At 48.4% G+C, this 16,367-nt stretch overlaps 1 protein-coding gene across 1 annotated transcript; it reads left to right on the forward strand.

Annotated features, from left to right (window-relative positions):
* The first annotated feature begins 12,395 nt into the window (after positions 1–12,395).
* Positions 12,396–15,636, forward strand: LOC109764088 (F-box protein At5g03970). The gene is made up of 3 exons (XM_020322929.4): positions 12,396–13,542; positions 14,505–14,600; positions 15,333–15,636. Exons 1-2 carry the CDS (start codon positions 12,432–12,434, stop codon positions 14,579–14,581), a joined length of 1,188 nt encoding a protein of 395 aa, XP_020178518.1. The 5' UTR covers positions 12,396–12,431; the 3' UTR covers positions 14,582–14,600; positions 15,333–15,636.
* The last annotated feature ends 731 nt before the right edge of the window (positions 15,637–16,367 follow it).

Below are 16,367 nucleotides of genomic sequence, written 5' to 3' on the forward strand. Positions count from 1 at the left end.
AAACACAAATAAATATCAAACAGCATTTTAAATGCATAAAAATAAAAATTGGGGAGCCTGGGAATCGAACCCAGGACCTCCTAGTGTGTGTGTTGCGTGCTGACCAGTCGGGCTAGTGGGCGTGTTCTGATGGAGATAGGGTTAGGTGGGATATAACCTGACCAGTCGGGCTAGTAAGTAAAACCAAATTCTAATGGCGCACCAGGGGGAGGTGCGCCATTAGAGTTGACGTACTTATGGCGCACCAGGGGGAGGTGCGCCATTAGAATAGACATACTTGTTCCCCTCGCACTGTCGCCTCCCTCGATCCCTCCCCTCGCTCGCCAGATCCCCCACTCCTCGACCCCAACCGTACGCCGCCACCCCCTTGCTCCGCCCCCTCCGTCCGCCGCGCCTGCACGCCGTCCGCCGCTGTGCTCTTGCGCTGCCTCAACGCCGCCGCCCCGACCCCCGCCGGACTCCACCCCCGCCCCAGCACGTACGTCCCCTCCCTCCCTTCCCCCATCCCCCTAGCTTCTCCTCCTCCTCCTCTCACCACCCGTGCCTTCTTCTGCTCGAAAGGTCAAGAAGGCGGCCAAGCACGCCGACGACATCACGGGCCCCTTCCTCCGGATCGCCGCCCGCAGCCTCCTCGACGCCAGCGTCCACCGTAGCACCACGACCGCGTCTGCGACCTCGTCTCTGCTCCGCCGCCGTCTACGACCTCGTCTGCGACCGCGTCCATCAAGGTGAGTTCTTCCATGGATCACTTCCAGGCCGTCGGTGCCATCCTGTTAATCAAGAGTGCTACTCCATCTAACTGTCATGAGGGATTATGGTGAATTTGCAATGCAATGCCAGTACTACACCTGACGATTTGCAATGCCAGTGTGAATTTGCAGTGCAAAAAAATTGCCAGGTCTACTCCATCAATTGTTGTTCAGTTAATTTGGCTTTACTGAAAATCTTACTGAAACTAAATTATATGCAGCAGTAGTAGTAGTATATTGTGCTTAGGGCATGAATCATATTGGGCTGCTGTTTCAGTTAAGAAGGCATCTTATATGCAGCAGTAGTAGTAGTATATTGTGTTTACTGAAAATCTTACTGAAAATTCAGTTAAGAAGCTTGAACAGCACCTTAACAATGAGGCACTACTAATTGGGCTGTTGTTTCCTCCCCAAAAGAAGGCATCTATGTGTTGCTTCTCAACCCTGGTGCCTTGCAGGTGAGATCACCTGCTTTACAGCTTTCTCTTGCTGCATAGGAAAGGTATTTTGCAGTGCTCAAGCAAAGTGAGGATAGTTTTTGCACAACAGCTGAATGTAACTGAATTTTTGAACACATGAATTGTATAGTTTCAGTTAACTAAGATTGGCAAAATATCTTGTTTCAAATATAGCCTATGCATGTGTTGTTTTCTGGTTATGGATATTGTATAGTACTGCATATCTTGTTTTTTTGTAATATAATGCTTACCAAAGGTTTCAATATTTTGCTGTTACCATTGTTCTTTGAGCATAATTCTTTTTCATTTCCTACTATCCTTATTCTAATTCTCTTAAATTTTGAAGCTGGAAATAAACTGCCAAAACTGAAAGAAATTGGAGTGTTGAAGATATGCTAGTGCTGAATTTTAGTAGTAGACTAAAATAAATTTTAGAATGACTGAATGTATGCAGCCTGCAGTAGTGTAGCTGTACCAAAATCACATATGCCCTAATGTATGCAGTCATGTTTTTATGCCATTCTGACTTGTCCACTGGGACTTCTCTCCTGTGATGTCTGTTTTGTTTCTGCAAAAACCCACTCAGTAGTGTGGGACTGTGGATCATTAGCAAGGAAACCCTGCTTTAGTTCAGACTTCAGAGATATTTGCCTTTGCTTCAATAGGTAGTTTGCTCACAGTCTAAGTTGAGCTGATTTTGTTGGGTGACCTATTAGATCTGGAATGGAAGCTCACATAAGTTGAGCTGCTTTTTGTCCATATGAAAGCAGAGGACCATATGGTCTGTGGCCTTTTCATCCATATGAAAGTAGAGGCACATTGTGGTGCTAGTTTGCTGGGTTTTGTCTCCGACCATCGTGTCGTGATGATTTTGCAGGTACCTCGAGAGACCTAGTGGGGTCGGGGATGATGACACCACTGATGGTGCCGCCGAGGATGCCACCACTAATGATGGCGGCGCACGCACAGATGGTAGCCAACCGAAGAGGCAACGGAAGGACCGGTGCCCGAACATGCTCGGCACCGTCAAGGAGGAATTTCCTGAAGTGAACTCCGACGGGCATCCAACGGCGCCCAAACATGTAGTCAAGGGGTACTCGGTTCAGCTCGGGTGCATTCTCCGGAGCACCGTCTCGATCAACACCGAGAACCTAAGGCATAAGGACCGAGGGAATTTGCGCTGCCTCCTCTTCACGAAGCTGCACGAACGATACAAGTTCCCCAATGAGTTTGCAAACACACGCCTCTCAGGGAATAAAATGAACAGTGCCGCCCTCACGAGGATGAGCACGGCCCTGTCTACATGGAGAAGCACGGTGAAGGCAATGATTGAAAAAGGTGATAGTTATGAGAAGATCAAGGCGAAATATCCTTTGATGAGCGAAGATGACTACAAGGAGTTCAAGATCAAGTGCGAGAGCAGCGCAACCTCCGAATCAAGTCAGTGGGGGAAAGAAATGCGGCAGTTGAACTTAGGGGTCCACCAACTCGGTCCCGGCGGTTATAGAGTGGCGGAGCCTATATGGGACAAGGAGGACGCGGAGCGTGCCGAGCAAGGCCTACCGCCCCGCTTCGAGAAATTAACTGACAAGCAGACCAGGAACTTTGTCAGGGCCCAGTACAAGGAGGACCCGGTAACAAAGGAGCTTACCACGGATCCGAAGACCAAGGCGCTTGAGAAAGTTCTGGTAAGGAATACACCCCCGCGTAATTAGCTACATATATGGTTGCATTCTAGTTAATGAAGCCAAATTTCTAAATGGTTCACATTCCTTCCGCGGGAGGCTGAAAGCAGTAGCGCGGGGTCATCTTAGAGCTCCCCTTTTGACACCCCTTTAAATAGGGCGTTGAACGTAATGAAAAACAAGGATAAGCTCAGTAAGCCGTCGTCAGCTGGTCGTGTGGCCGGCAAAGGCTTGTCCACAAAATGGTCGTCATACTATACCGCTGGTGGGCGAAAGGAGAAAAAGACCATCTTGGAAAGCCAGTCGCGCGAGGTTCAAGAACTCAAGGCACAAGTGGCGCGGATTCCGGAGATTGTCCAAGAGCAAGTGCAACAACAACTGGGAACGACGCTCACCGCCATTGTGCCTACCTTGATTCAGGGGCTGACGACGTGGATTGCGGGCGGCCAACAGGGGCCTCCCCCAGTTCCCAGCTTCACGGCCAGCAACTCGCACAACGCGCAGGCGGCGCCATTGGTGTCTCCGGCGGAGGCGGTATTCGTGTCTCCGGCGCCGGCACGGGCATTGGAGCTTAATGCACCTGGGTGTACGCCGGCCGGCACCTCGCCAGCAAGCGGCCCCTCCGTCAGTTCCACGCGCACGCCCGCCGTTGGCGGTGCCTCGACATTAGCCGAGCTCGACGGCATCACGGTAACTAAGCCTCTCGGCCGATGACTTCATCTCCTTGCCTTTGACTGGGCATCCCTGACGCCCTACATGTTTTCGTAGGGCGCCACCGATGTTCCTTGCACTCTCCTGCACTTCGTGGGCGGCGAGTTGGTCGATGTCGCCAAGGGCAGAATCGTTCAACCGGGCAACCGCGTGTTCCACGGTAATCCGATGCCACCCACCTTCTATAGGGTTGAACTGGTTCGGGTACTGCCAGGCTGCGACGAGTTGTTACCTCCGATTCGACCCGCTGGGGCCGACGAAGATGATGTGATGACCCTCAGCGCCTATATAAGCTGGCCCCTGCTTTGGCCGAAGAGCCAGATTCGTTTGGGGGCGGGGGACACCACCCCACAGACAAGACAGCCAGTCGTGCCAGCGCCAAGCCATGGCAAGAACGCCGCAACGCTACCGGACCTGCCGGACATCCCTATGGCACAGGATCCGAACATGCATATGGCACAGGATTCGGACGACGACGACAACGACGACGGTACATTTACCAACGTCGATAAGTACTTTGCCGAGCATGGGTACGGTGACGAGTTCTGCGGGCCTCCTTCTCAAGAACCCAACCCTCAAAAAGACGACTGCGATCTAGCTGGTACGGCGGAGAAACCAAATTGCAACAGGCGTCGTCTGGCGTTCAGTTCTCAGGAGACGCCTCCAGCTGCCGCCTTCACCGAGCCTCAGATAGCTGAGGTGCCAAATATTATCAGCCCCAACACGCTCAAGAAGGCGGTCTGTGAGCAGAACTCGATCCCATTACAGCAGATCAAGAAGAAGCGACGGAAACGAAAGACTAACAAGGGCGCCAGTGCGAGCCAACCGGCACCGAGTACGATCCGTGCTCAGGACGGACCACCTTCACCTAAGGATATCTCGAGGAGGGTGCATGTGGCGGGTAGGCCGATGCTACCGACAAATATGCTCAATGCTGCAACCGGTGCTATGCAGAGTCTGCATGACAGTGTTCTTTCTTTGGAGAAGCGGCGTCTCAGAGAGAATGATGTGGCATACCCGGTTTTCGTGGCCAAGGTGCCAGAGGGCAAGGGCTTTGTGGATAGCGCCGTCGGGGGTACGATCGTCCTGCGATTTGATGACATCTTTGCTATGCTTAACCTTCATCCGCTGCACTACACCTTCGTTCGGCTGTTTTCGCTGAGTATGGAGATGCGGATCATTAGAGACAAGACCCCGGACATTGTGATAGTCGACCCCTTCTACATGCGTGCCAAGATCTTGGGCAGCGCCGGGGACCGGCAAGTCGCGAGTTCACACCTCGAAGGCGTCATTCTGGCAAACCCAGATAAGGATAACTTCCTCGTGCCTTACTTTCCCGAGTAAGTCATCTCCTAACCGCCCCGTAACATATGTTTTCTTAGATTTCGATCGTTCTTTTTTTTCTAACATTCCGTGTTCTGTGCAGTGACACACATTGCACACTCATCCTCTTAAGCCCGAAATATTCCATGGCCACGTATCTCGACCCGGACCGTGACTCCAAGATAGACTACACAAATATCAAGAAAGTTCTTGATGATGCTCTCCCCGGCTACGCCGCATCTGGAGGCACCTTTAAGAGGCCAGTTCGTAGGTACGGCAGGCACGTGTTCACCCACAATACGACGTTCCCCTGCGTCAAGCAGCCGCCTGGCGGTCAGAAGGATGCCTACTACGCCCTCCATCACATGCGGGCGATCGTGCGGGACCATAATTACCTTCTCCTACCAAATAATCTCAAAGATTGGGCCGCAAGCTTGGGGGCAATCCAGGACGCGGACATCCGACAAGAATTCTTTCGCATCCAGTCGGAGTTTGCAGAAATCATCCATCAAGATGTCCTTCGTACCTCGGGGCAGTTCTACCTCAAATTTCAACCATCCAACAGCGAGATAGACACAACGCTACAAATGCAGGCTGACAACGCCCGCAACTTCATGACCATCACGACAGACGGCGGCTTCATCCACGCTCCGGTCCCATGAGTCGAGTCGAAAGTTGTGATGCTATGTGTAGTTCTGAAACATTCATTAGCTCATGTTGTAATTAAACTGTAGTGAACTTGTATGTCTCTTTGGTTTGGACAGTCGTCGTTCAACTTAGATGTAATCGATGCTATTTGTTAGTAGGACCATGAATCGTGCTATGGATGTCTTGCTTTTCTCTTCCGATCCTTTTGTTGCATACTTATATATTGCTTATGTATTGTCTGTTGTTTGCCTAGTGCATAGAGATGCCGTCGTATGTCGTGTACAAGGGTAAGGTTCCCGGAGTCTACGACGACTGGGAGGAGTGTCGGAGACAGGTTCACCGTTTCAGCGGTAACAGTTACAAAGGGTACACCACTAGGGCGGAGGCGGAATCTAGATACGCGCGCTATCTAGCGGGAGAGAGGAGGGAGCGTTGGAGGAACCGGATGAAGACCAGTTTCATCGCGATGATGCTCATCGTGATGACCGCATCTCTCTTCTATGTGATGGTAGTTTAGATGATCGATATCGACTTGTAATGTGAAGACAAACTCGCTACTCGCGGTCTCGAGACTTGTAATGTTCTATCTTCGTTCGGTCTTTTGAATTCGGAGGCTAATATGATGAATTATATTCGAAGACTAATCTTCTATTGTATTCAATGAATCTGCTGTTGCTGTGTCCTGCTGCTTATTTTCTGTCCAATAATATATTTTGTAATCTGTGCAAAAATCAGAAAAGAAAAAAATAATAATCCCTAATATACATACTAATGGCGCATCACGCCAACGTGCGCCATTAGTATGCCAAAGGATACTAATGGCGCATCCCAGAGCAGTGCGCCATTAGTATGCCAGAGGGTACTAATGGCGCATCACCCAGCAGTGCGCCATTAGTATGCCGAAGGATACTAATGGCGCATCACACTGTAGTGCGCCATTAGTATGGCAAAGCACATGGGTATATATGGCCTCCTGGGAGGCATACTAATGGCGCACCGTGGCCTATACTAATGGCGCACGGCACGGTGCGTCATTAGAGTACCAGATACTAATGGCGCACCTGTGGTGCGCCATTACTAAAATATTCTAGTGGCGTGGTGCTAGTGGCGCACCAGTAGTGCGCCATTAGTAGGCAAAACTGGTACGCCACTAGTAAGCCTTTTTCTAGTAGTGGTCCATTTGCACTAGAGAATAAATAATTTCCTTTATGTCTCATGTTTTTTTAATCTTCGATCACATAACTACACAGTACCCACCTCTTAGTTCGCCTAGATATCCCACTACGATTCTCTCCTCTATCGATGGTTTTCCATCGGGATTGTCGTTGGTTCCTGACCTACTGTGCTTGTAGGGACCGGCATTGGTGATGGACATGGTGGAGATGACGTGTTAGAAGATGTGAAATGGTTGTTTGTTGAGACATGCTAGTATGATGTGATGACTGAAGGTGATGTTACATTATCTCCTATATGTGTCCATCGGGGATATCTATGCTATTTTACAATTTACTGGTTATTGCTGCATGGGCTTTGACTGGCGATTTTTCTTATGAAATTATTAACTCCAGTAATTTGTAAGGCATCCACCATTTGGCCTAAGTAATTGAAAATTATATACATCAGAAACTAAGTAATTCAGAACCCTAACTAGTACAGTTTCTGTTAGCACATTGGTAAGTAATAACTGATAGGTATCTCTAGTCGAGCCAGATATTGCTTTTGTTCTATATGCAGTCAATTTCTCTACCTGATCACTAGTTTATACTATATTGCACAAGATGAAAGTCACATGACTAGGTTCATAAATAAACGATATTTCCAGGTTACATAAATTTGTAATTTTGTATGGCATTATTATATACTCCTTTCGTTCACAAATATAAGATGTTCTAACTTTTTTGTGACTCGGATGTATATAAACATGTTTTAGTGTGTTTGTTCATTCATTTCATTCCGTATGTAGTACATACTGAAATATCTAAAACATCTTTTATATTTGTGAACGGTGGGAGTACTTGTTAACTCTTGACAGTAACAAAAATAGCGGTCAATGGCTCATCTTTTCTGACTTCTAATGCCATGCAAAGTTTAAAACGGCATCCATTTTGGGCTGAAAGAAATGTTGTTTTATGAGTTGACAACGTAGTATCTGCTGATACTAGTTCTTGTGAGTAATTCCAGTATGCTTATAACTAAGCTGAATGTTTTTACTTTCTATTATTTTGCGCAATGCATGATATTTACATTATATTGCACATACCTTGATGTTCTAGAGAGTTAAGTATTTGCCCGTCCTGCATTAAAGCACCATGTAACCGATTGGATTGTTGTTTATACAGGTATGGCTAAGTTGGAGGAATGGCTTATCGGTGTAGGTTCTTCTATTTTGTGTTTTCTGGTGTTGTGGCCAGTGATGGTCCATTCCATCTGGAAATTGATCCGTTGTAGTACGCTTGCATGAACAAACTGTTTTAACTTGTTAGCTCCCACTATATATTTCTTCAGTGACCTCTGTAGACAGTAAGAAAATTGGCAGTTCGGCACGGTGGGTGTGTGCCTTGTAGTTGAGTAAGACTTTCAGTGGTTCATCTGCTTATTTATTTCGAGTCATTCGCCATTTCGCCAAGCCCAAGCAGGCTCACCTCTCAGTTTGACGGCTTGGTGCTCAACCAGTCTCCAGTGGGTTGCTCATGCTGGAAACGACCTAATTCCGAGGCTAGTTTCTCCCTCTGCCTACCAAGTAGCAATAAGCAACTAGGAGCGACCGCAGCTGCGCCCGTCACTGGTAAAGCTGTGCGTGCAATCAGCGCGTGCTGGAACCGGCGTTGACGAAAGCTGCGACCACGGCCACCAAGTGCTGGAGCCTGCTTCAATGAATGTTGCGATCGTGGCCAAGCTAGCTTTGACGAATGCTGCGACCATGACCACCAAGTGCTGGAACCGGCTAGCTGATGTGCTACATCCCAGAAAATGGTTGCAACTGCCAGTCGCAGCTTTCCCTGTCGACAGTCGCAACTACCCTTCCTGCCGGTCACAGCTTCTGTGGTCGCTGGTTGTAGCTGTCACATTCACCGGTCGTAGCTTCTGTATGCGCCGGTTGCAGCTTTCCTAGCCGTCAGTTGCAGCTTTTGAGAGCGCCGGTCACAGTCGTCGTCTTCACCGACTGCAGCTTCTGTGGGTGCTCGTCGCAACTCCGGTGGTGGCGGGTTGCGGCCGCGACCACCACTTGTGCCAAGATGTGGCGCCTTGGCTTACAAATATCGGCAAATAGCTTGCAACTCTGACGCCCCCCGAGGACATAACAGGGAAGATGGAGGCGGGCACAATGGCGACCTCACGAGGTTGGCGATTCCTCGCTGGCAGCAGCCCCACGGCCTGGCTTGCAGCACATAAGAGGGTACGATGTTGTCGCCTCTGGCCTCCTTGTTGCCAAAAACTGGTGTGACTATGACGGGAGAGGCAGACACCGGCGGCCTGTAGCGAGTGGAAGAACAAAATCATGTGCGAGGTACAATCATGGAGGTAGGCCATTAAAAAAAAGAGAGAATGAAGATGTTTTTTTTTGCGAATAGAGAAGAAAGAAGATGTTGTGAAGAAAAAATGCGTCTATGAACAGATAAGGATAAGGAGAGAAAAGACGTGTGGATCAAGATAAGTGACGCAATAGGAAGCGATGGATCATACATCAATCGAGACCGGCTGATTCCGTATCTGCCGGTCGATCGCAGCTTTCCCAGCCGTTGGTCGCCCGACTGGAAACATTTACCTTAAAAATGTTATCATTGAAAACTTTGTTTAAATAGAATCAGATGATATATTTCTTATAAAAAATAGTAGTAACATATTACATTAGTTGGTTATAAATTAACCGTCGAACTCGAGTTCTAATCTGAGTGACGTGTGGAAAGGTGTATGATTATACGGTACGCAGGTTCCCTTCAGCCGCCGCCTACCCTAAAAAGTTAGGGTTTTTCTACCTCCCGCCGGCGCCTTCGTCGGTCTGACTCGTCTCCTGTGGCCTTAGGGCCATTGGGGCGGAGTGGATCCCGGCCTTTGCCAGTGGGAGGGTTTCGTTTTAGATATTTCTTCGAGTTTTGTTAGGGTTTGTGTTCTGCTCAGGAAGGTAAGACGGCGGCAGCTCCCTGAAAATGGAATAAGGTTCTTCCCGCCTAGGCCCCGTCCCGGTGATGCTTCTAGCATCGTCGGTGGGCTTGTGGAGATTTGTCTCCGGCAGATCTGTCTTTGGTGGATTTGTTCAGATCTGGTCGTCGTTCGTGTATGTTCTTGTGTCTTCGGTTCGGTTGGATTATTCTCGTCTACACTACTCTTCGTCGGCGGCGGTTTGTTGTTCTGTTGCGCTACTCCTATGCGGCCTTAACACGACGACTTTCCGACTGTCTACTACAAGAAGTTTGCCTGACTCCTGCGAGGGAGGGGCAATAACAGCGGGGCGTCTTCGGCTCGCTTCAGTGTCTGTAGTCGTCGCTAGATGGTCTACGAATTTAAATATAATTTTTATTACTTTTAGTGTCCGTTGTACTATTATGATTGAAAATGAATAGATCGAAAGTTTTTTTAAAGATATATGATTAAAAAAGAAATCACCGGTGCATGCGTGTGTGTTATGTGCTGCAAGGAGAGAAGGAAATGAACTTGCTGTTTTTTTTTTTGAAAAAAAAATGAACTTGCTGTTGACTAGTTGACCTGTGCGCGTTCCCCAAATCAATCGCCATCCCCCCGCCGCCGACCAAATCATCTCCAGCCGCTTTTTCGGCGTCGGCGCCAAAAAACGCCCCAGTCGCGGCCCCAGGACGCCGAAAATAGCCGGTTCGGTCCTTTTTTCCGCCCGGCGGTCACAGGCCGAACCCGGCGCACTGGGGGGCAATTGGGGGCTCCGGCGCAAGGGAAAAGCGCGGCTGGCCCACACCGTCAGGGGAAAAGTCAAGGTTTTCTTCCCCGACTCGCCTCCCACCCACGCGCCCTCGACCGCCACTAGCTATATCCCGGCGCCGCCCGCCGCCCTTCACCGCTAGATAGCCATTCCCCGCCGGAAAAATAGCAGAGCTTCGCCGCGACAGCCCCTCCAACAGCAGCTGGGCGTTTCCGGCCGCGGAGGGGCAGTTTAGCGGCGGGTACACACCCACCGGGCGCAAGGTGTTCGGCGATTTGCCTGCCTCGGCGATGGACTCGGATGACGAGGAAGCGCTCGCCGCGCTGTTGAAGGAGGAAGCCGAGGCCGACGTCCAGGAAGAGCATCTCATGGTGCTCGCCGCCCTCGCCCAGCTGCTGGCGAGCAATGAAAAGCCGCGGCGACGTGGGTCGGCGCCGGGGCGGGTGAAAGCAAAGAACCGGCATCGTCTCGAAGGCTACTGCATGCTCTACTCCGACTACTTCGCCGATGCTCCACTTCACGGCGAGAAAACATTTCGGCGCCGTTATCGGATGAGCCGAAAGCTCTTCCTCAGGATTGTGAATTCCATCCGGGAGTTCGACAACTACTTCAAGTGCAAGATGGATTGCACCGGCGCCCTTGGATTCACCTCCATCCAGAAGTGCACGACAGCGATGAGGATGCTTGCATACAGAGTTCCCGGTGATTCACTCGACGACTATGGGCGCATGGCCGAGTCCACCAGCATAGAGTATTTCTACAAGTTCTGTCGGGCAATGGTGACAGTGTTTGGACCGCAATACTTGAGAACACCCAATGCGGAAGACACTGCTCGATCCTAGCACAGAATACAGCAAGAGGATTTCCTGGGATGCTTGGAAGCATCGACTGCATGCATTGGAAATGGAAGAATTGCCCATTTGCTTGGCAGGGGATGTACAAAGGCGCCAAAGGCGGTTGCAGTGTGGTACTTGAGGCGGTGGCCACACAGGACCTCTGGATTTGGCACTCCTTCTTTGGTATGCCAGGAACTCACAATGACATCAACGTGCTGCAGTGCTCTCTTGTCTTTGCCAAGCTTGTTGAAGGTCATTCTCCTCCGGTGAACTTCGAGATCAATGGGCGGCACTACAACAAGGGGTACTATCTAGCTGATGGCATCTATCCGAGATGGTCGACATTTGTGAAGACGATCTCAAACCCTGTGGCAGGAGGCAAGAACGCCTGGTTTGCGAAGATTCAGGAGGCTTGCAGGAAGGATGTCGAGCGGGCATTTGGTGTGCTCCAATCTCGATTTGCTGTTGTCCGGTACCCCGCTCAGACCTGGTCCAAAGATCAAATATGGGAGATTATGACTTGCTGTGTCATCTTGCACAACATGATCATCGCGAGCGAGCAAGAAGACCCAGTGTTTGACACTGAACCATACTACATGCAGGGTCCTCTAGCCGAAGTTGATCACCAGCTACCGGCAACCTGGACTGCCTATCTCAGTATGCGTCAGGAGATCCGAGACCCACAGGTGCATCATCAACTGCAGAAAGATCTGATTGAGCACCTATGGAGGCTCAAGGGGACGCCGTGTGATGAAATATGAGTTCTTATTTGTTGAACTATATAATTTGTATTGAACTATGTGTTGTTGTACTATTTTGTTGAAGTATTTGATTTTTCTGTGATGAAATATGTGATAAGAAAAAATTATGTTGATAATTGAACGCCGAGACACGGCGAACCGAATATGGGCCTATTCTCGCCCATATAGGCCCTTTATTCGCCGAAATGGGGCTGAAAAATGGGCCAATTTCGACGCCTGAGGGCGAGCTGGGACGACGACTGAACGCAAAACCGCCCACAGCGCCGATTATATCGCCGGCTCATCCCCAGGTGCGATTTTTATGCGTCGGGGGCAACGGCTGGAGATGCTCTAAGACTACTGAGAGGAGCCGCACTGGTAAGCCCTAGCATGAGCACTAGAGGGGAGATGTCTCCCCGCCGCCGGAGCACCTCTCCGCCGCCGCCCGCCTCTCTCCCAGACGACATGCTCGGGGAGATCCTCCTCCGCCTCCCGCCGCGGCCGTCCTCCCTCCCCCGGGCCTCCCTCGTCTCCAAGCGCTGGTACAGCCTCGTCGCCGATCCCCAATTCCAACGCCGCTTCCGCGACCACCACGGCAAGCCCCCTCTCCTTGGCTTCTTCCTCCAGGAATCTCCGTCCTCTGCGTTTGTTCCAATACTGGATCGACCAGATCGCATCCCCCGCGGTCGCTTCTCCATGCCTCTCAGCGAGGGTACCCACATCGTCGACTGCCGCCACGGACTTGTCCTTTCGCTCAGCCGAAGCCCGCCGCACCGCCTACTTGTGTGGGACCCCGTCGCCCGCGAGCAGCGCCGGCTCGTCTTTCCGCCAGAGCTGGACAACGACCAGATGCTCCGCTTCAACGGCGCGGTGCTTCGCCCTGCCCGCAGCCAAGGGAGCCATTTCCAGGTGGCCCTGATAGCTCATTATAAAGTTGGTAATCCTTGTACAAGAGTTTTCGCATGCCTTTACTCATCGGAGACCGGGATATGGAGCAAAATCAACTCACTGCAGCTGCAATCGTCTATATCTCTGTTAGGACCAGGACCCAGTACTTTGATTGGGAATTCCCTTTGCTGGTTACTTTGGGAGCCTTCTGACAATTATGTCATACTTGAGTTTGATCTGGATACGCAGAGCCTAACTGAGACAGAGCTGCCACCACAAGTAGAAGCTCCCCTTTTGAAGTTAAGGATTGTGCCGACCGAAGATGGTGGGCTTGGCTTCATCCATCTCTCAGGATTACACGGCCAATTATGGAAGAGAGAGCCTGGTTCTGTATGGGTGCTCGACAGAGCTATTGAATTCGAGGAGCTCAGATCCGTTTGTAAGGGAGACCGATACCCCCGGGTAGTGGGATTTTCCGAGGACAGTAATGCAATCCTTCTACAGACGAATTCTGGTGTTTTCATGGTCTATCTCCGGTCCATGGAGTTTAAGAAAATTTCCAATATGGGGGTCATCCGTCTCCGATGTCCATTTGCATGCTTCTATCCTGCAGGTAATAGCCAGCCTTTATATATTTCAGTTCGCAGTATTATAAGATAAATTTATTTTTAGTAATTAGTTGCTGAAATGTCTACCATATCCTACATTGTTACGCTCATGATTGAAGTTCAAACCACATCAATTTTACCTTTTGCTGCTTCACAAATTCTTTGAAAGAAAATACTCCCTCCATCCCAGAAAGATTGTCCTAGATTTTTCTAGATACGGATGTATCTAGAGACGTTTTAGTGTTAGATACACCCGTATCTAGATAAATCAAGACAAGCTTTCTGGGACGGAGGTAATAGTACTTAAGGTCACTGTTCTACCCTGTTGGTCATATGTATAAATTGTGTTTCAAATGTAGTCTTATGTGCCTATCCAAAGTATATGTCTTTTCATTTCAGCACTGGATGCATAACACTTGGAAATCGACACAATAGCTATTGTACTTGTGGAAGAGCCCTGCTGTGATTAGCTAGTTCACATGTCCAACTGGAAAATAAATAAACAGGCCGAACCTATTATTTTTCTTGTCAGGGTTTTAGTTTTGGCGTGTCTTGATTTTTTTCGCTTGGTCTGACAAGGAATTGAGTTGACTAAATATGATTTCTAGAAAGTATATTTTCTCCTGTGTGAATTGTGTTATGGTAATATTCAGTACTGGACGCGGTTCTCTTGGCAATGTGACACATAACAGCTAAACATGGGAATTTAGACTGAACCAGTTGAATGTGTAACTCCATTGGCACATTTTGAAGCTAAAAGCTACTCAGTTACACTCTTCATTTGGAAGCTGAAACCAATCCATTTGCACTAGAGAATAAATAATTTCCTTCATGTCTCATATATGTTTACCTCAGATCACGTAACTACACACCTCTTAGTTCACCTAGATATCCCACTACGATTCTCTCCTCTATCGATGGTTTTCCATCAGGATTGTCGTTGGTTCCTGACCTAATGTGCTTGTAGGTACTGGCATTGGTGATGTGCATGGTGGAGATGACGTGTTAGAATATGTGAAATGGTTGTTTGTTGAGACATGCTAGTACGATGTGATGACTGAAGGTGACGTAGCATTATCTATGCTATTTTACAATTTACTGGTTATTGCTGCATGGGCTTTGACTGACGATTTTTCTTATGAAATTATTAACTCCAGTAATTGAAAGCTATATACACCAGAAACTAAATATTTAGAATTCTACAGTTAGTACAGTTTCTGTTAACACACACTGATAAGTATCTCTAGTCGAGCCAAATGTTTGCTTTTGTTCTATATGCAGTCAATTTCTCAACTTTATCACTAGTTTATACTCCCTCCTTCCCAAAACAAGTGTCTCAATGTTAGTACAACTTTGTACTAAAGTAAGTACAAAGTTGAGACATTTATTTTAGGATGGAGGGAGTACTATATTGCACAAGATGAAAGTCACACGACTAGGTTCATAAATACAAGATATTTCCAGGTCACATGACTTGTTAACTCTCGACAGTAATAAAAATAGTGGTCAAAGGCTCATCTTTTCTGACCTCTAATGCCATTCAAAGTTTAAAATGGCATTCATTTTGGGCTGAAAGAAATGTTGTTTTATGAGTTGATAAAGTGTCTGCTAATAGTAGTTCTTCCGTGAGTTGTTCTACTTTGTATAACAAGCATACCATGCTTATAATTAAGCTGAATGTTTTTTTAACTTTCTGTTGTTTTTCCATTTATTTCCCCAGTGATATTTAGTCAGTTGAGTATTTACCTGTCGTGCATTAAAGCAAAATGTAACTGATCGGATTGTTGTTATGTAGGTATGGCTAAGTTGGAGGAATGGCTTATCGGTGTAGGTTATTCTATTTCGTGTTTTCTGGTGTTGTGGCCAGTGATGGTCCATTCCATCTGAAAACTGATCCGTTGTAGTATGTACTTATCATGAAGTGTGAAGTACACTTGCATGAACGAACTGTTTAACTTGTTAGCTGCCACTATATATTTCTTCAGTGGCCTCTGTAGGTAGTGAAAAAATTGGCAGTTCGGCATGGTGGGGTCTGTGCCTTGTAGTGGATTAAGACTTTCAGTGGCTCATCTGCTTATTTATTTTGAGTGCATTCAGCAGCCAAGCAGCCTCACCTCTTAGTTTGACGGGTTGGTGTTCAACCAGTCTCCAGTAGGTCGCTCATGCTGGAAACAACAGAATTCAGAGCCTAGTTTCTCTCTGTGCCTAGCAACTACTCCAGTCCAGCAATGATGGTCATTTCCCGGCTTCCATTGTAGACCTGATCTGGTTGCCTTATGCGTGTAAGTGATCTGATCTAGTTTATCTTGCGCTTCTGTCCGTCATAGTTAGCAGGGATGCGGAACAGCATGATGATCTACTGCTGCTGCTGCTGCTGCTGCTATTGGGGCTGTAGAATTCTACAAGGTGAAACACTGATACCACAAGTTTCGCTTTTGTAGTACCTTGTGCAAGTGAATCAGGTTGAGTGTCTTGGTTGTCGAGTTGGTGGTTCCTGAACAACTACTGATGGAACTCAAGGTGTAGTTTAGACGAGTTGAGCCAGACCAAAGCAGTGTGCCCTCCCTAAATTGTTTTGTTTCCGTGCTGAACTGGAGAAATTGTTTCAATGGGTCTGACTATATCTCATCTAAGTACGACACCACCAACTATTTGTGGCATGTTTGTTTGTTTCTGTCACGTTCCGTAGTCCAGCCCATCACTCGCTCACGATTCCTGCTTGGGCTGCTCCAAGAAAAACAATGATCGTGAAAAACAACGATCGGTTGTAACTTGTATCACAGTAACCTTAAGAAAAGCAGTTACACCAATTGACACTGACATATGTAGC

Source organism: Aegilops tauschii, chromosome 3, assembly GCF_002575655.3.
Source record: "Aegilops tauschii subsp. strangulata cultivar AL8/78 chromosome 3, Aet v6.0, whole genome shotgun sequence".
Classification (NCBI taxonomy): domain Eukaryota; kingdom Viridiplantae; phylum Streptophyta; class Magnoliopsida; order Poales; family Poaceae; genus Aegilops; species Aegilops tauschii.

Bases quoted from the DNA above. Each gene is read 5' to 3' on its own strand.
- LOC109764088 (XM_020322929.4), top strand. From the start codon at position 12,432: ATGAGCACTAGAGGGGAGATGTCTCCCCGCCGCCGGAGCACCTCTCCG. The intron at 13,543-14,504 runs GTAATAGCCAGC...ATGTGCTTGTAG, and splicing joins TGCATGCTTCTATCCTGCAG to GTACTGGCATTGGTGATGTG.